The sequence below is a fragment of the Salvelinus fontinalis genome, chromosome 36 (assembly GCF_029448725.1).
Source record: "Salvelinus fontinalis isolate EN_2023a chromosome 36, ASM2944872v1, whole genome shotgun sequence".
In the NCBI taxonomy this organism is placed as follows: domain Eukaryota; kingdom Metazoa; phylum Chordata; class Actinopteri; order Salmoniformes; family Salmonidae; genus Salvelinus; species Salvelinus fontinalis.
In genome coordinates this window covers 30,376,827-30,399,120 of record NC_074700.1, presented here as the reverse complement: position 1 = coordinate 30,399,120, position 22,294 = coordinate 30,376,827, and the positions used below count along the sequence as shown (strand labels likewise).

Below are 22,294 nucleotides of genomic sequence, written 5' to 3'. Positions count from 1 at the left end.
TAATGGCGAGAGGTTAGCATGTCTTGGGGGTATGCTAACCCCCCCCTGTTATTGTAATGGCGAGAGGTTAGCATGTCTTGTGGGTATGCAACCCCCCGTTATTGTAATGGTGAGAGGTTAGCATGTCTTGTGGGTATGCTAACCCCCCGTTATTGTAATGGTGAGAGGTGTAAGAAATTGTAATAGATACTGGAAACTTGTTATAACAACTTCTCAACACAAGCTATACTTGACACAACATGCACCCATCCCCCTCTTTTCTCCCAGTCACATTCTGCTCTCATCAGATAACAACCACAGACCCACACACACTCACCCCATGAACAGGCCCCTGCTAAAACAACACGCACACACATTCTTTTCAAGGTTGGGACTCTAAGACAAAGAACCATGTTAAGAGCCAATGGAACGTCGACACCAGGCCCGAACAGGACTACCCACGACCCAGAGCGACCAATCCGACGAACAGACTCCCAGAATATACCTACGTCATTTTATTGTATAAATGATCTGCACACCATGTTTCGGGGCTTCTTCCGATGGTTCCATACGAGCTTGACGAACGAGTCCGTGCAGCACGCTTTGCCAGATATTTTTACCTTTTAATAAACTGCCTTTACTATACCTTATCCACCTTGTCCAGTATCTCAACTTGGTCTCAGTTCTCCAGTAACGATTCATCAACAGAGGTTAGCATGTCTTGGGGGTATGCTAACCCCTCTGTTATTGTAATGGCGAGAGGTTAGCATGTCTTGGGGGTATGCTAACCCCCCGTTATTGTAATGGCGAGAGGTTAGCATGTCTTGGGGGTATGCTAACCCCCCCGTTATTGTAATGGTGAGAGGTTAGCATGTCTTGGGGGTATGATATTTGTGCGTCTAACTTTCTCACTCATCACTACTCACTAAAATACAGATTAAAACTGACGGTCTACACTTTAACTTCATAGTCATTGTATCATTTCAAATTCAAAAGTGCTGGAGTACAGAGCCAAACCAACAACAAATGTGTGTCACAGTCCCAATAATTTTGGAGCTCACTGTATATAGTAAATAGGGGGCCATCATTTGGGACTCAATGAACAGGGTTTACCATCATGGTCATACAGAGTGTGACTACTGGGTGTTAAAGATAGGTCCTTACTATGCAAAAGACAGGAAGAGAGACAAGCAGGGTAATGAAGGCAGTCAGAGACAAGGAAGAAAGAGGGAGTGGACACACAGTCGAGGAAAGTTGCCCTCCAGCAGACAACACGCCGCCACAGTGACAGCTCACCGCCAAAATAAACAAGATTTTTTTTAAACGAAAGACAAAAGTTAAGACTAGATTCTCTCACTGGCTTCTTCAGTCTTCAATGTGACAGCTCGTCTTCACCACCACAGTGACAGCTCATCGTTGTCATTACCTAGTCTTTATTCTCTATAAATGGGAGTCACACAGAGAACAAGTGGGTTAGTGGTCTTTCACAGTCGCTGACACTAGCCTAATAAAAATGCCTCCGTTCAGTGAAACAGGACCAAAGCCAGACATGGTCATTTACTGAAATTCCTCTGAAGAAGACAAAACGGCAAGAAGAATTTCACAAACAACAAAATGTTTATTTTTCTGATTAAATAACGTATTTATTTTCAAGGCAGGGACAATTAAGACAACGGCCACATAATACTGAGAACCGCTTCCCAAATGACAACCTATATATTGTATATAGTGCACTACTTTGGAGTGCCCTATAGACCATGGTCAAATGTAGTGCACTACTTTGGAGTGCCCTATAGACCATGGTCAAACGTAGTGCACTATAAAGGGGACAGGATGCCATTTGGGGCGCACTTAATAACGTTCTTACAGACAGATTCAACAGGCACCACAATACACTCAACCACTTAGTATCATTATCTACTGCCAAGTACTCTACTAATACACACACACACATGGTGGCTAAACTACGGTTTTCCAGAAAATCCTGGTTGGAAGATTCCAGATTTCATGCTTGTTCCCGACTCATGCTCAGTTATCTTCCAACTGGCACTTCTAGAAAACCTGGGGATTTTGGGGAAAGTTCCCAGAATTCTGCTACCCTAGTCCTAACACACACACCACTCGGTATACATACAGTACCCACTTAAAAGCTTGGACACACCTACTCATTCAAGGGTTTTTCTTTATTTTTACTATTTTCTACATTGTAGAATAATAGTGAAGACATCAACACTATGGAATCATGTAGTAACCAAAAAAAGTGTTAAACAAATCAAAATATTATATATTTGAGATTCTTCAAAGTAACCGCCCTTTGCCTTTGACAGCTTTGCACACTCTTGGAATTCCCTCAACCAGTTTCACCTGGAATGGTTTTCCAACAGTCTTGAAGGAGTTCCCACATATGCTGCTTTTATTTCACTCTGCAGTCCGTCCAACTCATCCCAAACCATCTCAATTGGGTTGAGGTCAGGTGATTGTGGAGGTCAGGTCATCTGATGCAGCACTCCCTCACTCTCCTTCTTGGTCAAATAGCCCTTACACAGCCTGGAGGTGTGTTGGGTCATTGTCCTGTTGAAAAACAAATGATAGTCCCACTAAGCGCAAACCAGATGCGATATCGCTACAGAATGCTGTGGTAGCCATGCCGGTTAAGTGTGCCTTGAATTCTAAATAAATCACTGACCGTGTCACCAGAAAAATCACCCAACACCTTAACACATCCTCCTCCAAGCTTCATGGTGGGAACCACACATGCAGAGATCCGTTCACCTACTCTGCGTCTCACAAAGACATGGCGGTTGGAACCAAAAATCTCAAATTTGGACTCGGACCAAAGGACAGATTTCCACCGGTCTAATGTCCATTGCTCATGTCTCTTCTTATTGTTGGTGTCCTTTAGTAGTGGTTTCTTTGCAGTAATTCGACCATGAAGGCCTGATTCACACAGTCTCCTCTGAACAGTTAATGTTGATGTGTCTGTTACTTGAACTCTGAAGCATTTATTTGGGCTGCAATTTCTGAGGCTGGCAACTCTAATGAACTTATCCTCTGCAGCAGAGGTAACTCTGGGTCTTCCTTTCCTGTGGTGGTCCTCATGAGAGCCAGTTTCATCATAGCGCTTGATGGTCTTTGCGACTGCACTTCAAAAAACCTTAAGTTCTTGAAATTTTCTAGATTGACTGACCTTCATGTCTTAAAAAATAACGATTGACTATCGTTTCGCTTTGCTTATTTGAGCTGTTCTTGCCATAATATGGACATGGTCTTTTACCAAATAGTGCTATCTTCTGTACATCACCCCTACCTTGTCAGAACACAACTGATTGGCTCAAACACTTTAAGGAAAGAAATTCCACAGATTAACTTTTAACAAGACACACCTGTCAATTGAAATGCATTCCAGGTGACTACCTCATGAAGCTGGTTGAGAGAATGCCGAGAGTGTGCAAAGCTGTCATCAAGGCAAAGGGTGGCTACTTTGAAGAATCTAAAATATATTTAGAATTATTTATATTTTTTTGGCTTACTACATGATTCCATTTGTGTTATTTTGTAGTTTTGATGTCTTCACTATTATTCTACAATGTAGAAAAGTGTAAAAGAATAAATAAAAACCCTTGAATGAGTAGGTGTGTCCAAACTTTTGACTGGAACTACATACACAAACAAAACACATTCACAGTTACGACAAATTTAAATAGGTTGACTGGTCTTAAAAACAGTCTTGAGATAATATCTTACAATATGTACATTGTGTCTGCATCCTAAATGCCACCCTATTCCGTAAACAAATATAGAGGATAGTGTACCACTAAGAATATCTTGTTAGTTCCATATACAGCATCAGCATAGTACAGCTAGCTGGAACAGGGTTTCCCAACCCCCCTTCCCTGGGTGCACCTTTTGGTTTTTGCCCTAACATCTACACAGCTGATTAAAATAACCAAAGCTTAGTGATGAGTTGGTTATTTAAAAATCAGTTGTGTAGTGCTAGGGCAAAATCCTAAACATGGGGGGGTTTGAGAAACCCTTACAGCTCGAGAGACCGGTCCCCTGCGGGACGGTTGAGCTAACATAGGCTAATGCGATTAGCATGAGGTTGTAAGTAACAAGAACATTTCCCAGGACATAGACATATCTGATATGGGCAGAAAGCTTAAATTCTTGTTAATCTAACTGCACTGTCCAATTTACAGTAGCTATTACAGTGAAATAATACCATGCTATTGTTTTGAGGAGAGTGCACAGTTTTGAACATGAAAAGTTATTAATAAACAAATTAGGCACATTTGGGCAGTCTTGATACAACATTTTGAACAGAAATGCAATCAGACTTAAACTTTGCACACACACTGCTGCCATCTAGTGGCCATTATCTAAACTGCACCTGTGCTGGAATAATACATTATGGCCTCTCTCTTGCATTTCAAAGATGACGGTACAAAAAAAAAACTCGTTTTTTCTTCTTTGTATTATCTTTTACCAGATCTAATGTGTTATATTCTCCTACATTCCTACAAACTTCAAAGTGTTTCCTTTCAAATGGTACCAAGAAAATGCATATCCTTGCTTCAGGGCCTGAGCTACAGGCAGTTAGATTTGGGTATGTCATTTTAGGCGAAAATTGAAAAAAAGGGGCCAATCCTTAAGAGAACCCTTACAGATCGAGAGACCCATTAAGTGAACCCTTACAGCTAGAGACCCATTAAGTGAACCCTTACAGCTAGAGAACCATTAAGTGAACCCTTACAGCTAGAGAACCATTAAGTGAACCCTTACAGCTAGAGAACCATTAAGTGAACCCTTACAGCTAGAGACCCATTAAGTGAACCCTTACAGCTCGAGAGACCCATTAAGTGAACCCTTACAGCTAGAGAGACCCATTAAGTGAACCCTTACAGCTACAGAGACCCATTAAGTGAACCCTTACAGCTAGAGAGACCCATTAAGTGAACCCTTACAGCTAGAGACCCATTAAGTGAACCCTTACAGCTAGAGACCCATTAAGTGAACCCTTACAGCTAGAGACCCATTAAGTGAACCCGTACAGCTAGAGACCCATTAAGTGAACCCTTACAGCTCGAGAGACCCATTAAGTGAACCCTTACAGCTAGAGAGACCCATTAAGTGAACCCTTACAGCTAGAGACCCATTAAGTGAACCCTTACAGCTCGAAAGACCCATTAAGTGAACCCTTACAGCTCGAGAGACCCATTAAGTGAACCCTTACAGCTAGAGACCCATTAAGTGAACCCTTACAGCTAGAGACCCATTAAGTGAACCCTTACAGCTAGAGACCCATTAAGTGAACCCTTAGAGCTCGAAAGACCTATTAAGTGAACCCTTAGAGCTCGAAAGACCCATTAAGTGAACCCTTACAGCTCGAGAGACCCATTAAGTGAACCCTTACAGCTAGAGACCCATTAAGTGAACCCTTACAGCTAGAGACCCATTAAGTGAACCCTTACAGCTAGAGACCCATTAAGTGAACCCTTACAGCTAGAGACCCATTAAGTGAACCCTTACAGCTCGAGAGACCCATTAAGTGAACCCTTACAGCTCGAGAGACCCATTAAGTGAACCCTTACAGCTCGAGAGACCCATTAAGTGAACCCTTACAGCTAGAGAGACCCATTAAGTGAACCCTTACAGCTAGAGAGACCCATTAAGTGAACCCTTACAGCTAGAGACCCATTAAGTGAACCCTTACAGCTAGAGACCCATTAAGTGAACCCGTACAGCTAGAGACCCATTAAGTGAACCCTTACAGCTCGAGAGACCCATTAAGTGAACCCTTACAGCTAGAGAGACCCATTAAGTGAACCCTTACAGCTAGAGACCCATTAAGTGAACCCTTACAGCTCGAAAGACCCATTAAGTGAACCCTTACAGCTCGAGAGACCCATTAAGTGAACCCTTACAGCTAGAGACCCATTAAGTGAACCCTTACAGCTAGAGACCCATTAAGTGAACCCTTACAGCTAGAGACCCATTAAGTGAACCCTTACAGCTCGAGAGACCCATTAAGTGAACCCTTACAGCTCGAGAGACCCATTAAGTGAACCCTTACAGCTAGAGACCCATTAAGTGAACCCTTAGAGCTCGAAAGACCTATTAAGTGAACCCTTAGAGCTCGAAAGACCCATTAAGTGAACCCTTACAGCTCGAGAGACCCATTAAGTGAACCCTTACAGCTAGAGACCCATTAAGTGAACCCTTACAGCTAGAGACCCATTAAGTGAACCCTTACAGCTAGAGACCCATTAAGTGAACCCTTACAGCTAGAGACCCATTAAGTGAACCCTTACAGCTAGAGACCCATTAAGTGAACCCTTACAGCTCGAGAGACCCATTAAGTGAACCCTTACAGCTCGAGAGACCCATTAAGTGAACCCTTACAGCTCGAGAGACCCATTAAGTGAACCCTTACAGCTCGAGAGACCCATTAAGTGAACCCTTACAGCTAGAGACCCATTAAGTGAACCCTTACAGCTAGAGAGACCCATTAAGTGAACCCTTACAGCTAGAGACCCATTAAGTGAACCCTTACAGCTCGAAAGACCTATTAAGTGAACCCTTACAGCTCGAGAGACCCATTAAGTGAACCCTTACAGCTAGAGACCCATTAAGTGAACCCTTACAGCTAGAGACCCATTAAGTGAACCCTTACAGCTAGAGATCCATTAAGTGAACCCTTACAGCTAGAGACCCATTAAGTGAACCCTTACAGCTAGAGACCCATTAAGTGAACCCTTACAGCTAGAGACCCATTAAGTGAACCCTTACAGCTAGAGACCCATTAAGTGAACCCTTACAGCTCGAGACCCATTAAGTGAACCCTTACAGCTAGAGAGACCCATTAAGTGAACCCTTACAGCTAGAGAGACCCATTAAGTGAACCCTTACAGCTAGAGAGACCCATTAAGTGAACCCTTACAGCTAGAGACCCATTAAGTGAACCCTTACAGCTCGAGACCCATTAAGTGAACCCTTACAGCTCGAGAGACCCATTAAGTGAACCCTTACAGCTCGAGAGACCCATTAAGTGAACCCTTACAGCTCGAGAGACCCATTAAGTGAACCCTTACAGCTAGAGACCCATTAAGTGAACCCTTACAGCTAGAGAGACCCATTAAGTGAACCCTTACAGCTAGAGAGACCCATTAAGTGAACCCTTACAGCTAGAGAGACCCATTAAGTGAACCCTTACAGCTAGAGACCCATTAAGTGAACCCTTACAGCTCGAGACCCATTAAGTGAACCCTTACAGCTCGAGAGACCCATTAAGTGAACCCTTACAGCTCGAGAGACCCATTAAGTGAACCCTTACAGCTCGAGAGACCCATTAAGTGAACCCTTACAGCTAGAGACCCATTAAGTGAACCCTTACAGCTAGAGACCCATTAAGTGAACCCTTACAGCTAGAGACCCATTAAGTGAACCCTTACAGCTAGAGACCCATTAAGTGAACCCTTACAGCTATAGACCCATTAAGTGAACCCTTACAGCTCGAGACCCATTAAGTGAACCCTTACAGCTAGAGACCCATTAAGTGAACCCTTACAGCTCGAGAGACCCATTAAGTGAACCCTTACAGCTCGAGAGACCCATTAAGTGAACCCTTACAGCTAGAGACCCATTAAGTGAACCCTTACAGCTAGAGAGACCCATTAAGTGAACCCTTACAGCTAGAGACCCATTAAGTGAACCCTTAGAGCTCGAAAGACCTATTAAGTGAACCCTTAGAGCTCGAAAGACCCATTAAGTGAACCCTTACAGCTCGAGAGACCCATTAAGTGAACCCTTACAGCTAGAGACCCATTAAGTGAACCCTTACAGCTAGAGACCCATTAAGTGAACCCTTACAGCTAGAGACCCATTAAGTGAACCCTTACAGCTAGAGACCCATTAAGTGAACCCTTACAGCTAGAGACCCATTAAGTGAACCCTTACAGCTCGAGAGACCCATTAAGTGAACCCTTACAGCTCGAGAGACCCATTAAGTGAACCCTTACAGCTCGAGAGACCCATTAAGTGAACCCTTACAGCTCGAGAGACCCATTAAGTGAACCCTTACAGCTAGAGACCCATTAAGTGAACCCTTACAGCTAGAGAGACCCATTAAGTGAACCCTTACAGCTAGAGACCCATTAAGTGAACCCTTACAGCTAGAGAGACCCATTAAGTGAACCCTTACAGCTAGAGACCCATTAAGTGAACCCTTACAGCTCGAAAGACCTATTAAGTGAACCCTTACAGCTCGAGAGACCCATTAAGTGAACCCTTACAGCTAGAGACCCATTAAGTGAACCCTTACAGCTAGAGACCCATTAAGTGAACCCTTACAGCTAGAGATCCATTAAGTGAACCCTTACAGCTAGAGACCCATTAAGTGAACCCTTACAGCTAGAGACCCATTAAGTGAACCCTTACAGCTAGAGACCCATTAAGTGAACCCTTACAGCTAGAGACCCATTAAGTGAACCCTTACAGCTCGAGACCCATTAAGTGAACCCTTACAGCTAGAGAGACCCATTAAGTGAACCCTTACAGCTAGAGAGACCCATTAAGTGAACCCTTACAGCTAGAGAGACCCATTAAGTGAACCCTTACAGCTAGAGACCCATTAAGTGAACCCTTACAGCTCGAGACCCATTAAGTGAACCCTTACAGCTCGAGAGACCCATTAAGTGAACCCTTACAGCTCGAGAGACCCATTAAGTGAACCCTTACAGCTCGAGAGACCCATTAAGTGAACCCTTACAGCTAGAGACCCATTAAGTGAACCCTTACAGCTAGAGACCCATTAAGTGAACCCTTACAGCTAGAGACCCATTAAGTGAACCCTTACAGCTAGAGACCCATTAAGTGAACCCTTACAGCTATAGACCCATTAAGTGAACCCTTACAGCTCGAGACCCATTAAGTGAACCCTTACAGCTAGAGACCCATTAAGTGAACCCTTACAGCTCGAGAGACCCATTAAGTGAACCCTTACAGCTAGAGACCCATTAAGTGAACCCTTACAGCTAGAGACCCATTAAGTGAACCCTTACAGCTAGAGACCCATTAAGTGAACCCTTACAGCTAGAGACCCATTAAGTGAACCCTTACAGCTAGAGAGACCCATTAAGTGAACCCTTACAGCTAGAGAGACCCATTAAGTGAACCCTTACAGCTAGAGAGACCCATTAAGTGAACCCTTACAGCTAGAGAGACCCATTAAGTGAACCCTTACAGCTAGAGACCCATTAAGTGAACCCTTACAGCTCGAGACCCATTAAGTGAACCCTTACAGCTCGAGAGACCCATTAAGTGAACCCTTACAGCTCGAGAGACCCATTAAGTGAACCCTTACAGCTCGAGAGACCCATTAAGTGAACCCTTACAGCTAGAGACCCATTAAGTGAACCCTTACAGCTAGAGACCCATTAAGTGAACCCTTACAGCTAGAGACCCATTAAGTGAACCCTTACAGCTAGAGACCCATTAAGTGAACCCTTACAGCTATAGACCCATTAAGTGAACCCTTACAGCTCGAGACCCATTAAGTGAACCCTTACAGCTAGAGACCCATTAAGTGAACCCTTACAGCTCGAGAGACCCATTAAGTGAACCCTTACAGCTCGAGAGACCCATTAAGTGAACCCTTACAGCTAGAGACCCATTAAGTGAACCCTTACAGCTAGAGAGACCCATTAAGTGAACCCTTACAGCTAGAGACCCATTAAGTGAACCCTTAGAGCTCGAAAGACCTATTAAGTGAACCCTTAGAGCTCGAAAGACCCATTAAGTGAACCCTTACAGCTCGAGAGACCCATTAAGTGAACCCTTACAGCTAGAGACCCATTAAGTGAACCCTTACAGCTAGAGACCCATTAAGTGAACCCTTACAGCTAGAGACCCATTAAGTGAACCCTTACAGCTAGAGACCCATTAAGTGAACCCTTACAGCTAGAGACCCATTAAGTGAACCCTTACAGCTCGAGAGACCCATTAAGTGAACCCTTACAGCTCGAGAGACCCATTAAGTGAACCCTTACAGCTCGAGAGACCCATTAAGTGAACCCTTACAGCTCGAGAGACCCATTAAGTGAACCCTTACAGCTAGAGACCCATTAAGTGAACCCTTACAGCTAGAGAGACCCATTAAGTGAACCCTTACAGCTAGAGACCCATTAAGTGAACCCTTACAGCTCGAAAGACCTATTAAGTGAACCCTTACAGCTCGAGAGACCCATTAAGTGAACCCTTACAGCTAGAGACCCATTAAGTGAACCCTTACAGCTAGAGACCCATTAAGTGAACCCTTACAGCTAGAGATCCATTAAGTGAACCCTTACAGCTAGAGACCCATTAAGTGAACCCTTACAGCTAGAGACCCATTAAGTGAACCCTTACAGCTAGAGACCCATTAAGTGAACCCTTACAGCTAGAGACCCATTAAGTGAACCCTTACAGCTCGAGACCCATTAAGTGAACCCTTACAGCTAGAGAGACCCATTAAGTGAACCCTTACAGCTAGAGAGACCCATTAAGTGAACCCTTACAGCTAGAGAGACCCATTAAGTGAACCCTTACAGCTAGAGACCCATTAAGTGAACCCTTACAGCTCGAGACCCATTAAGTGAACCCTTACAGCTCGAGAGACCCATTAAGTGAACCCTTACAGCTCGAGAGACCCATTAAGTGAACCCTTACAGCTCGAGAGACCCATTAAGTGAACCCTTACAGCTAGAGACCCATTAAGTGAACCCTTACAGCTAGAGACCCATTAAGTGAACCCTTACAGCTAGAGACCCATTAAGTGAACCCTTACAGCTAGAGACCCATTAAGTGAACCCTTACAGCTATAGACCCATTAAGTGAACCCTTACAGCTCGAGACCCATTAAGTGAACCCTTACAGCTAGAGACCCATTAAGTGAACCCTTACAGCTCGAGAGACCCATTAAGTGAACCCTTACAGCTCGAGAGACCCATTAAGTGAACCCTTACAGCTAGAGACCCATTAAGTGAACCCTTACAGCTAGAGAGACCCATTAAGTGAACCCTTACAGCTAGAGACCCATTAAGTGAACCCTTACAGCTAGAGACCCATTAAGTGAACCCTTACAGCTCGAGAGACCCATTAAGTGAACCCTTACAGCTCGAGAGACCCATTAAGTGAACCCTTACAGCTCGAGAGACCCATTAAGTGAACCCTTACAGCTCGAGAGACCCATTAAGTGAACCCTTACAGCTAGAGACCCATTAAGTGAACCCTTACAGCTAGAGAGACCCATTAAGTGAACCCTTACAGCTAGAGAGACCCATTAAGTGAACCCTTACAGCTAGAGACCCATTAAGTGAACCCTTACAGCTAGAGAGACCCATTAAGTGAACCCTTACAGCTAGAGACCCATTAAGTGAACCCTTACAGCTAGAGAGACCCATTAAGTGAACCCTTACAGCTAGAGAGACCCATTAAGTGAACCCTTACAGCTAGAGACCCATTAAGTGAACCCTTACAGCTAGAGAGACCCATTAAGTGAACCCTTACAGCTAGAGACCCATTAAGTGAACCCTTACAGCTAGAGAGACCCATTAAGTGAACCCTTACAGCTATAGACCCATTAAGTGAACCCTTACAGCTATAGACCCATTAAGTGAACCCTTACAGCTAGAGACCCATTAAGTGAACCCTTACAGCTAGAGACCCATTAAGTGAACCCTTACAGCTAGAGACCCATTAAGTGAACCATTACAGCTAGAGACCCATAGGGCTCTGGACAAAAGTATTGCACTATACATGGAGCCTTTTTCAGACGCATGGAAGGTTTTAAAGCAGATGTAGTGGGTGTGTTTAGTTGTAGGTGTGTGTGTGTGTGTGTGTGTGTGTGTGTGTGTGTGTGTGTGTATGTGTTGTCCGGTCCTCACACCTCTACAGCAGTATCAGAACCCAGGCCTTGTTTCTGAAGCGCTTCCTCTCGCTTCATCTTGGGCTTCTCTGTCCGCGTGTGCCACACCAACACCTGTCAATCACACACACACGTGACGTTTAAACATCCCCCCTACACCACCAACATGCCCCCCTACTCCATCAACATCCCCCCCTACACCACCAACATCCCCCCTACACCACCAACAACCCCCCCCTACACCATCAACAACCCCCCCTACACCATCAACAACCCCCCCTACAACACCAACATCCCCCCTACACCACCAACAACCCCCCCTACACCATCAACAACCCCCCCTACACCACCAACAATCCCCCTACACCAACACCCCCCCCCCACACACACACCACCAACATCCCCCCCACACACACCACCAACACCCCCCCCCTACACCACCAACATCCCCCCCTACACCACCAACATGCCCCCCTACACCATCAACAACACCCCCTACACCATCAACATCCCCCCCCCTACACCACCAACATCACCGGTTCAACACCACTATTCTATTATATCTTTAGCAACCACTCTCTTCCCCTCCCACACACACACACCTTAGTACAATTCTCCGCCTTAGGTTCCAGTTCGTCCATGGTAACCAATCCCTGCAGGAAGCTGCTTTCCAAGAACCCCATCGGTGCGTCGCCGTCGAAACATGCGTCCTGATTGGCTATCACCAGCTTGAGCGACACGGCGAAGCCAGCCATGTCCAATGGGAAGGGGCGGCTGGGGCGCCAGCCAGTATGGAAGCGTACAACCTTCCCCCCCTCGACCACAGGTCTCTCATATCTCATCCCTCCCACCAGGCCGACTGGCCACACAGAGACACGCTGGGTACCACGCATCTAGAGAGAGAGGATACAGAGACACGCTGGGTACCACACATCTAGAGAGAGATGTTACAGAGACACGCTGGGTACCACACATCTAGAGAGAGGTTACAGAGACACGCTGGGTACCACACATCTAGAGAGAGATGTTACAGAGACACGCTGGGTACCACACATCTAGAGAGAGGTTACAGAGACACGCTGGGTACCACACATCTAGAGAGAGATGTTACAGAGACACGCTGGGTACCACACATCTAGAGAGAGATGTTACAGACACGCTGGGTACCACACATCTAGAGAGAGATGTTACAGAGACACGCTGGGTACCACACATCTAGAGAGAGATGTTACAGAGACACGCTGGGTACCACACATATAGAGAGAGATGTTAAAGAGACACGCTGGGTACCACACATCTAGAGAGATGTTACAGACACGCTGGGTACCACACATCTAGAGAGATGTTACAGATACACGCTGGGTACCACACATCTAGAGAGATGTTACAGAGACACGCTGGGTACCACACATCTAGAGAGAGATGTTATAGAGACACGCTGGGTACCACACATCTAGAGAGAGATGTTACAGAGACACGCTGGGTACCACACATCTAGAGAGATGTTAGAGAGACACGCTGGGTACCACACATCTAGAGAGAGAGATTACAGAGACACGCTGGGTACCACACATCTAGAGAGAGATGTTACAGAGACACGCTGGGTACCACACATCTAGAGAGAGATGTTACAGAGACACGCTGGGTACCACACATCTAGAGAGATGTTACAGAGACACGCTGGGTACCACACATCTAGAGAGATGTTACAGAGACACGCTGGGTACCACACATCTAGAGAGAGAGATTACAGACACGCTGGGTACCACACATCTAGAGATGTTACAGAGACACGCTGGGTACCACACATCTAGAGAGAGAGATTACAGAGACACGCTGGGTACCACACATCTAGAGAGAGATGTTACAGAGACACGCTGGGTACCACACATCTAGAGAGATGTTACAGAGACACGCTGGGTACCACACATCTAGAGAGAGAGATGTTAGAGACACGCTGGGTACCACACATCTAGAGAGAGAGATGTTAGAGACACGCTGGGTACCACACATCTAGAGAGAGATGTTACAGATACACGCTGGGTACCACACATCTAGAGAGATGTTACAGAGACACGCTGGGTACCACACATCTAGAGAGAGATGTTACAGATACACGCTGGGTACCACACATCTAGAGAGATGTTACAGAGACACGCTTGGTACCACACATCTAGAGAGAGAGATGTTAGAGACACGCTGGGTACCACACATCTAGAGAGAGAGATGTTACAGAGACACGCTGGGTACCACACATCTAGAGAGATGTTACAGAGACACGCTGGGTACCACACATCTAGAGAGAGAGGTTAGAGAGAAACGCTGGGTACCACACATCTAGAGAGAGATGTTACAGAGACAAGCTGGGTACCACACATCCAGAGAGAGAGATGTTAGAGAGACACGCTGGGTACCACACATCTAGAGAGATGTTACAGAGACACGCTGGGTACCACACATCTAGAGAGATGTTACAGAGACACGCTGGGTACCACACATCTAGAGAGATGTTACAGAGACACGCTGGGTACCACACATCTAGAGAGAGATGTTACAGATACACGCTGGGTACCACACATCTAGAGAGAGATGTTACAGATACACGCTGGGTACCACACATCTAGAGAGAGATGTTACAGACACGCTGGGTACCACACATCTAGAGAGAGATGTTACAGAGACACGCTGGGTACCACACATCTAGAGAGATGTTACAGATACACGCTGGGTACCACACATCTAGAGAGAGATGTTACAGAGACACGCTGGGTACCACACATCTAGAGAGCGATGTTAGAGAGACACGCTGGGTACCACACATCTAGAGAGAGATGTTACAGAGACACGCTGGGTACCACACATCTAGAGATATGTTACAGAGACACGCTGGGTACCACACATCTAGAGAGATGTTACAGAGACACGCTGGGTACCACACATCTAGAGAGAGATGTTAGAGAGACACGCTGGGTACCACACATCTAGAGAGAGATGTTAGAGACACACACTGGGTACCACACATCTAGAGAGATGTTAGAGAGACACGCTGGGTACCACACATCTAGAGAGAGAGGTTAGAGAGAAACGCTGGGTACCACACATCTAGAGAGAGATGTTAGAGAGACACACTGGGTACCACACATCTAGAGAGATGTTAGAGAGACACGCTGGGTACCACACATCTAGAGAGAGATGTTAGAGAGACACACTGGGTACCACACATCTAGAGAGATGTTAGAGAGACACGCTGGGTACCACACATCTAGAGAGAGATGTTACAGAGACACGCTGGGTACCACACATCTAGAGAGAGATGTTAGACACACACACTGGGTACCACACATCTAGAGAGATGTTACAGAGACACGCTGGGTACCACACATCTAGAGAGAGAGGTTAGAGAGAAACGCTGGGTACCACACATCTAGAGAGAGATGTTAGAGAGACGCGCTGGGTACCACACATCTAGAGAGAGAGGTTACAGAGACACGCTGGGTACCACACATCTAGAGAGAGATGTTGACTAGTTTAAAAATTGACTGTAACAAGAATTTAACACACCAGTGGGTGATATAACAGTTAGATATAGCTCTTAATTTTGTGGTTCATGGCATCCCGAGTGGCCACTAGAAATCCTGGTTCGAGTCCAGGCTCTGTCGCAGCCGGCCGGGACCGGGAGACCCATGGGGCGGTGCACAATTGGCCCAGCATCGTCCGTGTTAAGGGAGGGTTGGGCCGGCAGGGATGTTCTTGTCCCATTGCGACTCCTGTGGTGGGCGCCGTACACACTGACACGGTCGCCAGGTGTACGGTGTTTACTCCGACACATTGGTGTGGCTTTCTTCCGGGTTAAGCGGGAATTGTGTCAAGAAGCAGTGCGGCTTGGTTGGGTTGTGTTTCAGAGGAAGCAGGGCTCCCGACCTTCGCCTCTCTCTCGAGCCCGTAAGGGAGTTTCAGCGATGAGACAAGACTGTAACTACTACCAATTGGATACCACAAAATTGGGGAGAAAAAAGGGGTACAAAATAAATATATATAATTTTGTGGTTCATTTTGAAAGCTAAACTTCAATACGTCTTGTTGGTTGTCAAGTTAATTATACCATACCAAGTCTATTTCTTGAAAAGAAGAAGTTAAATCAGAATATTTTGGACAATTAGCTGGCACAGCGCCCAGGGTTGAAGAGCTAGAAGACTCCAGATCCTGTGTCTGACTCCTACCTCCTCAAAGAGCTGTAGGCTGTATGTGTTGTCGTCGTCAGCGAAGTAGACCACCCCCAGCTGTGTGTCTGCTCCAGGCTGCCCCCTCCTGTCCTCTCTCAGCCACCGTAGCCCCTCGTTCCTCTGCTCCGCCCCGCGGGGCTTCAACCAGCTAGGGTCACCCTGGGGGAATAACCAATCAATAAATCAAATGATAAATCCATCAATCAATATGGTAATTTTATTCATTCTTTGTTTTAATTTAAATGTAGGAGTTTGTAAGTGAGTAAATAAGGATGTGCATCAGATTTCTTTATATAATGCAGTTAGCTATCTAGGCATTGTGAGATCTGGCAGACGACTGACATGCAAAATAGTGTGCCTGGTCAGCGACCGGATCTGAACCCACCTCCTGTAGTTTGCGGTCGCGTGGCGTGGGCGTGTGGAGGTGTGTGTAGGCCAGGCCGCTGGAGGCAAGGAACCCAGAGACCAGAGGGGTTTTATGGGGAGAATCTTCCACCAGGATCCAGTGGAGTTGAGGGACATGGAGGAATGTCTGGGCAAGCCGGGTTAACTCTGCTTTCTGGACAAATCTAGTGAAAGGGATGAAGAGAATGTTAAAGATGGTGCAAGGAGGGCCTCCCGGGTGGCGCAGTGGTCTAGGGCACTGCATCGCAGTGCTAACTGCGCCACCAGAGTCTCTGGGTTCGCCCCCAGGCTCTGTCGCAGCCGGCCGCGACCGGGAGGTCCGTGGGGCGACGCACAATTGGGCTAGCGTCGTCCGGGTTAGGGAGGGTTTGGCCGGTAGGGATTTCCTTGTCTCATCGCGCTCCAGCGACTCCTGTGGCGGGCTGGGTGCAGTGCGCGCTAACCAAGGGGGCCAGGTACACGGTGTTTCCTCCGACACATTGGTGCGGCTGGCTTCCGGGTTGGAGGCGCGCTGTGTTAAAGAAGCAGTGCGGCTTGGTTGGGTTGTGCCTCGGAGGACGCATGGCTTTCGACCTTCGTCTCTCCCGAGCCCGTACGGTAGTTGTAGCGATGAGACAAGATAGTAATTACTAGCGATTGGATACCACGAAAATTGGGGAGAAAAGGGGTTAAAATTTATTAAAAAAAAAATAAAATAAAAAATAAAAAGATGGTGCAAGGAAAGAAAGAGTGAAGAGACAACAGGCGGTAGAGAAAGTGTGTGTGTGTCTCTCTCTGTCCATCTTCCTACCTGGTGTAGGTTGGTGTGATGACGTAGATGGTGGGTTGGGCCGGTTTCACTGCTAGTTTCTGGGGGGGTTTGGTAGGCTCAGCCTTCCTCATCTGCTCCTGCAGCCGATGCAGTTCCCCCCGCAGACGAGAGATAGTACGGTCCTTGGGCATGTCATGCTCTGCACAGTCACAACGCTGGCCTGGGGACAGAAACAGGTTATATAGTCAGTTAAGGTGTCAATTGAAATGCAGCCCAATTCCTGTCTCCCATTCAGTCAATTGAAATGCAGCCCAATTTCTGTCTCCTATTCAGTGCACTACTTTTGACCTGGGACTCTATCTCATGGAAGTAAAGGCTAGTTAGGACCAAAGCCACATATTTATATATCTTATTTGTAAAGGTATGGCTCTGGTTAGGACTATGTTCACCAAACAACGATTGTCTCAATAACGATTTGTGATACATTCCTGTGAGACTGCTGATCTAAGAGGACTTCATAGGACTGTCAGTGATAACAAAGGAGAGGAGACACGGGGAAAGGAACCAAGAGAGATGTGGACAGCATACAAGTAAAGGTGACGAGGAAAGAGAAGACAAGGAAAGGAGAGATAGACAGTCTTACCAAGCTGCATGAGAGCGTAGATGAGGCCCATAAGTGAGACCATGAAGTAGAGGACAAACACAGTCTTCAGTTTTAACTTCATCCTAGTAGCCATGGCAACCCGCCGGCTACACACACACACACACACACACACACACACACACACACACACAACATTGGACAGAAAACCAATTGGTCAGAAGAAATACACAAGGTAACCACTAGACACGCAAACCAATTACTAGTTTATTTCTGCTTAGCCAATTGCTTTGTTGTCTTGAGTAAACTGGCCACTGACTCATGAGACGGCGAAATAAGCGAAAGGTAGCTATGATGTCTCGCTGTGTTATTAGCTAGCTAACGTTACATTATCGGTTAGCTAGCTAGCTACTATCTATGTATTCTTGTTTGTGGGAAAGCCAAGGAGCTATTGCTAACCAGCTACCTAGCCCGTTAGCTAGGTTTAGAGGTAGTTAGCCACCATCGTTAGCCATCTATAGGCACTTACCGGGAATAACGTCGTTACTAGTATTAGGTCTTGTGAGGCACCAATTTCTTCATTTATGACTTTTTGGGGAAGGCATTAGTTATAAATGCACCCCAATTAGATGGGCGATAAATCATCCATTCAGTTAGTTAGCTACGTATGAAATATTTCATGGATACCAACAACTTCCGGCTTTAGGGTACGGCACAAAGAAAATCCCCCGGAATAAAGTAGGCATGAAGAAGGTTTCCGGATCAACTACATTTCACAGAACGCCGCAAGAAATTCGAATGAATCCATACAACTATAGGAGCCTCCATCCTACTAAACTACACTGTAGCAGTTACAGATCCATACAGCTATAGAGCCTCCATCCTACTAAACTACACTGTAGCAGTTACAGATCCATACAGCTATAGGAGCCTCCATCCTACTAAACTGTAGCAGTTACAGATCCATACAGCTATAGAGCCTCCATCCTACTAAACTACACTGTAGCAGTAACAGATTCATACAGCTATAGAGCCTCCATCCTACTAAACTACACTGTAGCAGTTACAGATCCATACAGCTATAGGAGCCTCCATCCTACTAAACTGTAGCAGTTACAGATCCATACAGCTATAGAGCCTCCATCCTACTAAACTGTAGCAGTAACAGATCCATACAGCTATAGGAGCCTCCATCCTACTAAACTACACTGTAGCAGTTACAGATCCATACAGCTATAGAGCCTCCATCCTACTAAACTACACTGTAGCAGTTACAGATCCATACAGCTAGAGCCTCCATCCTACTAAACTGTAGCAGTTACAGATCCATACAGCTATAGGAGCCTCCATCCTACTAAACTGTAGCAGTTACAGATCCATACAGCTATAGAGCCTCCATCCTACTAAACTACACTGTAGCAGTAACAGATTCATACAGCTATGGAGCCTCCATCCTACTAAACTACACTGTAGCAGTTACAGATCCATACAGCCTCCATCCTACTAAACTGTAGCAGTTACAGATCCATACAGCTATAGAGCCTCCATCCTACTAAACTGTTGCAGTTACAGATCCATACAGCTATAGGAGCCTCCATCCTACTAAACTACACTGTAGCAGTTACAGATCCATACAGCTATAGAGCTTCCATCCTACTAAACTACACTTCCACTATCAAGGGGCTGGTCCGAATCAAGGTGTCATTAAGAAAATCCAGCCCCCTCCCCAACATAAAAAAATATTTTCACATGATCCTCCCCTTGTACTGTAATATACATGGAACACCCTCCCCCACTTAGATAATTAACTCAAAACAATGTGTATGACCACAAATAACAGTAACTGTAGCTACCCTGTGTTCATGTGACACAGCGGTCTAAGGCACTGCATCTCAGTGCTATAGGCGTCACTACAGACCTGGTTTGATTCCAGGCTGTATCACAACCCGGCCGTGCTTGGGAGTCTCATAGGGTGGCGCACAATTGGGACAGCGTTGTCTGGTTTAGGGCTTGGCCGGGGTAGGCTGTCATTGTAAACAATAATTTGTTCTTAACAGACTTGCCTAGTTATATCAACTTAGCCCATAGATGACTAATGACGTTGGCTAACGAGCATGCTTTTGTGGCACAGTCGATGCCACTCAGGGCTATGGGCCAGACTCCCCCTTCCTGTTTCATTACTTCACCATCAGAGCCGCCTGTAGACAATGATCAGCTAGGGGGAAATAAGATGTTCAACATTTTGATGCCACATTTATAATTATATAAAATATATGCAACAAATTTTCCACCAACAGGTTTCTGTGCCAATGCACCACACAACCAATAAACAAAACATATCGACTTTGTGCAGTTCAATATCATGGTTTGCATTTTTCAATATCACAATAAATAAGGCTATGTCAATCACGACAAACTGAAAACACATCCCTCCCTATTTCAGGCTTACCCAGTACAGAAGGCGTGGCTTGACAATCTCCGAATGTCATTTCAACTTTTTTATTGTTTTGTAACAGCTGTCTCTTCCCATTCATCAAATGCCCGCTGCACAAGTTTAGATTGATTGATTTTATTTGTCAGTAAAAAAAATATATATATATATAAACACAAATAATTTTTAAAAGTGACAGGGATTGCACAGTAAAGTCAATGGCTTATTTCCATTATGGTCCCTACATTTGCTGCAGCATATGCTATAGTAATATAAGGCCTGAATGCATATCTAATTTACATATCTCCATCTGGCTTTCAGGGGGTTACCTTATTTTTTTACCTGTAAAGATTATTTGTTATTTATTTCAGCTGAAGAGTTTTAAGGAGAGAGGCCAGCAGAGTGCATTTTTGCATATTGTCCAAGAGACAGAGGCTATAAAATCTAAGCTTATTATTATTGTTTTTATTTGTAATATTTTATTATTGAATATTAAAACATACAATCTACCTGCTGTGAAGTCGCTCAACATTTACATTATATTCAGTCAACTAGCAGACTCCCATCCAGAGAGACCCACAGACTCCCATCCAGAGAGACCTTCAGACTCCCATCCGGAGAGACCCTCAGACTCCCATCCAGAGAGACCCTCAGAGTCCCATCCAGAGAGACCCACAGACTCCCATCCAGAGAGACCCTCAGACTCCCATCCAGAGAGACCCTCAGACTCCCATCCAGAGAGACCCTCAGACTCCCATCCAGAGCGACCCCAGACTCCCATCTAGAGAGACCCACAGACTCCCATCCAGAGAGACCCACCGACTCCCATCTAGAGAGATCCACAGACTCCCATCCAGAGAGACCCACAGACTCCCATCTAGAGCGACCCACAGACTCCCATCAAGGAGGAGCACTGCCAGAGCCCTGCAAAATGACCTCCAGCAGGCCACAAATGTGCATTTGTCTGCTCAAATGGACAGAAACAGACTCCATGAGGGTGGTATGAGGGCCCGATGTCCACAGGTGGGGGTTGTGCTTACAGCCCAACACCGTGCAGGACGTTTGGCATTTGCCAGAGAACACCAAGATTGACAAATTCGCCACTGGCGCCCTGTGCTCTTCACAGATGAAAGCAGGTTCACACAGCACATGAGCACATATGACAGACGTGACAGAGTCTGGAGACGCCGTGGAGAACGTTCTGCTGCCTGCAACATCCTCCAGCATGACCAGTTTGGCGGTGGGTCAGTCATGGTGTGGGGTGGCATTTCTTTGTGGGGCCGCACAGCCCTTCATGTGCTCGCCAGAGGTAGCCTGACTGCCATTAGGTACCGAGATGAGATCCTCAGACCCCTTGTGAGACCATATGCTGACACATGCACATTTGTGGCCTGCTGGAGGTCATTTTGCAGGGCTCTGGCAGTGCTCCTCCTTGCACAAAGGCGGAGGTAGCGGTCCTGCTGCTGGGTTGTTGCCCTCCTACGGCCTCTTCCACGTCTCCTGATGTACTGGCCTGTCTCCTGGTAGCCCCTCCATGCTCTGGACACTACGCTGACAGACACAGCAAACCTTCTTGCCACAGCTCGCATTGATGTGCCATCCTGGATGAGCTGCACTACCTGAGCCACTTGTGTGGGTTGTAGACTCGGTCTCATGCTACCACTAGAGTGAAAGCACCGCCAGCATTCAAAAGTGACCAAAACATCAGCCAGGAATCATAGGAACTGAGAAGTGGTCTGTGGTCACCACCTGCAGAACCACTCCTTTATTGGGGGTGTCTTGCTAATTGCCTATAATTTCCACCTTTTGTCTATTCCATTTGCACAACAGCATGTGAAATTTATTGTCAATCAGTGTTGCTTCCTAAGTGGACAGTTTGATTTCACAGAAGTGTGATTGACTTGGAGTTACATTGTGTTGTTTAAGTGTTCCCTTTATTTTTTTGAGCAGTGTATATATTTATTTATTTTATTTTTTATTTTATTTATCTAACTAGGCAAGT

General features: G+C 45.8%; 1 protein-coding gene across 1 annotated transcript; it reads right to left on the bottom strand.

Moving 5' to 3' along the window:
* Positions 1-1,596: 1,596 nt before the first annotated feature.
* Positions 1,597-18,600, bottom strand: b3gat3 (beta-1,3-glucuronyltransferase 3 (glucuronosyltransferase I)). Its single transcript, XM_055901549.1, has 7 exons — positions 18,391-18,600; positions 17,904-18,010; positions 17,300-17,480; positions 16,490-16,673; positions 16,102-16,263; positions 12,484-12,774; positions 1,597-11,995 (listed from the first exon to the last, which is right to left on the bottom strand). The coding sequence occupies exons 2-7, from the start codon at positions 17,995-17,997 to the stop codon at positions 11,897-11,899; spliced, it is 1,011 nt and encodes a 336-aa protein (XP_055757524.1). The 5' UTR covers positions 17,998-18,010; positions 18,391-18,600; the 3' UTR covers positions 1,597-11,896.
* Positions 18,601-22,294: the final 3,694 nt, after the last annotated feature.